Source organism: Saprolegnia parasitica, assembly GCF_000151545.1.
Source record: "Saprolegnia parasitica CBS 223.65 unplaced genomic scaffold supercont2.84, whole genome shotgun sequence".
Classification (NCBI taxonomy): Eukaryota; Oomycota; class Saprolegniomycetes; order Saprolegniales; family Saprolegniaceae; genus Saprolegnia; species Saprolegnia parasitica.
Window position 1 is genome coordinate 114,541 of NW_012156478.1, and position 2,596 is coordinate 117,136.

General features: G+C 52.2%; 1 protein-coding gene across 1 annotated transcript in view; it reads left to right on the forward strand.

Annotated features, from left to right (window-relative positions):
- Positions 1 to 2,113: 2,113 nt before the first annotated feature.
- The window catches only part of SPRG_21138 (hypothetical protein), a gene marked incomplete at both ends in the record, with an annotated part of 2,354 nt that continues 1,871 nt past the window's right edge, over positions 2,114 to 2,596 (forward strand). Inside the window, 3 exons of the mRNA XM_012351697.1 lie at positions 2,114 to 2,170; positions 2,218 to 2,274; positions 2,320 to 2,573. Of these exons, the coding sequence (XP_012207087.1) occupies positions 2,114 to 2,170; positions 2,218 to 2,274; positions 2,320 to 2,573 (368 nt within the window). The remainder of the gene's footprint in view (positions 2,171 to 2,217; positions 2,275 to 2,319; positions 2,574 to 2,596) is intronic.

A 2,596-nucleotide genomic window follows, 5' to 3' on the forward strand; every position in this document is an offset into this window, starting at 1 on the left:
TCTTTGTATAGGATGGCTGGGAGGCCATCCACTGCACTTCATAGGCCGCTAGTGACCCCGACTATCACTTCAGCATTTGCTTAGTATCCAACACGCTTGGCTTTATCGAGGACTCGCCGCCTCCTATTGTCTTGTCTCGTTGGGTCTTGTTGAAGTACCTTGCTCTCGCTCGCTCTCGCTCTCGCTCGCTACTTTGCAGTACGGAGTACAGCATAGGGTGGATCCAACGGCCAAAACCAACGAAGAGTCGATGTCTTTCGAGTTGGCGAACGAACGTGTGGAGTTGCGCCCTTCACAATACATCGAGCCTGGTCTTTCGAGTTGGCGAACGAACGTGTGGAGTTGCGTCCTTTCACAATACACCGAGCCTGGTCATATAACTTCTTTTCGTTTCAGACCGCAAGTGCTTTCTCCCATTCTTGTTTCAATAAGCTCAACGTTACACCGCTTGCGATCTCACTCGCTACTCGAAGTATGGAGTACTGTATACCGGTAGCACATCAAGGGATTGCGCCTTTATTATTATATAATGTAGTCATACCAGTCGGTTCGTTCCCGGTAGAAATTGACGAGGACAAGGCTTCGGTGCATAATTTGTCTCGTGCCGCTCGCGAAACGGGAAAGAAAATTGCTCGGCGCTCGTTCGGTACCGTATCCACATTTTGGATCCGAACGGTGATGTGCAGGCCCATCCTTCCAGCGTCCTTCCTCGTCTTCGTCTCAATTGTTGCACGAAGAGCTCGCCATGCAACCGGCTGTGCAATCGCCAAGGGTCACAGCACCAAGTAATCACCAGTCAGAACCGAAACTTATGGCCTTGGGAAAACCAAAGGCACCTTGGATACTTGCCGGTATGCCCTTGGCAAAACACACAGCAGTGACTCTGGCTTGCTGTTTACGTGGCGGTGAGCTATGGCGATGGGTTGTGTTTAACGCTAGATACCGGTAGGTACTTACCGGTACCGGTACCGGTATAGGTAGCAAAGTCAAGGCAATCTCTAGGGTCAGTCCACTTGAAGTTGCTAGGGATGCCGCGCCAACCCGACGGTACAGTATGTATGCATTTGAAGTTGGGTGAGGAGCAGCCCCACCCCTAGAGTTATACCAATCGAAGGATGTCCTGCTCTAAGTGGTCGTGTCGTTAGGTATTGGCTCACGGAGGTACACTCACTCGGCTTAAGGTTCGCTCTGAGCACACATGTAGACGTCCAGAAACGAGATGCTTCTAGACTATAAACTGTGAAGTGCATTAAGTTGTTCTTTGGCACCCCTGTAGATACTAAATCCTGCATCTACTGAGATAATAGTCCTTGATCCAAGCGGTGTGTATTCTCGAACGATCACTGGAGTGGCTCCAAACCTTCACTTCGTTTCGATCCCTCAATACAAATATCAAGTATGCTCCCGGCACGACCAGCAGAACCTATTTGTATGACGTCCTGCGACTTACTGTCGTGCAGTCTTTTGGCGCCAATCAGAGGTGCTCATTAAATAGATTTCAGCCAATCGTCAAGGCGAGTGTGACGAAGCATGGGGTGGATTCACAATGACGCTGATGTGTAAACAGCCTCTGGGTGTCCATTTCGGCAACGAGGACTTGTCCGAATTGTATGAGCCCTTTGATATGGTACCTTGTACGAGCCCTCCCTGTGTTTGGCAAGGTATCCAAACCATAGAGCAGAGTTGGGATTTCAGCCACACTACCGCACCTAGAAAAATACCCTTCTCGAGCTTTTCGGCTTGCAAAGCTGATGTGCTCAGTTTCTTTCCCGTCATTTCGACAGAAACAAAGACCAGCGAACGAGTGTCGAGTCTTTGTAGGTCGATCGCAAACGTCGTTTCCGCGATGCGAACGCAGTCATTGGCGAGTAGAGCCTCTCGCCCAAGGGACGATACAGCAAATTCTCGCGGAGAATCACTGCCTGGCTCAAATCTGCTGACGAGCAAGCAATAATGAATGGCAACTTCAAGTTAGTTTAGGTTTTCTGGTGCCGATTTCAAGTGTCCGAATTTCGCTGAGCGATTCGAAGGCAGATCCGGATAGCTATATCCGGTACCCGACTACGGCGTGTGGTCGGCATTTGCACTTTTGCTTCGCCAACCTCAGTTGAACATGCTCGCCCGCTCGATCTCCGCCCGCTTCTTCAGCGCCGCTGCTGCCGGCAAGAAGGTACCATGGGTGCAAGATGGACGAAGAACTCATCTCGGATTGCGTAGGTTGCCGTCCTCGGCGCCGCCGGTGGCATTGGCCAGCCCATGAGCTTGCTGCTCAAGGTAGGCTTCCTGTGAACCTGCGTTTGCTGAACGTAGCAAGGATAGGACTCGGACCACATCTCGCACTTGTCGCTCTTCGATGTCGTCAACACGCCCGGTGTGGCCGCTGATGTCTCGCACTGCAACACGCGCGCTACGGTCACGGGCGTCGCCGGCATGGAGAACATTGAGGAGGCGCTTACGGGCATGGACGTTGTCGTCATTCCCGCTGGTGTCCCGCGCAAGCCTGGCATGACGCGCGACGACTTGTTCAACACGAACGCGTCGATCGTCCAGTCGTTGGCGTCTGCGTGTGCCAAGTACTGCCCGGAGGCCATGATGC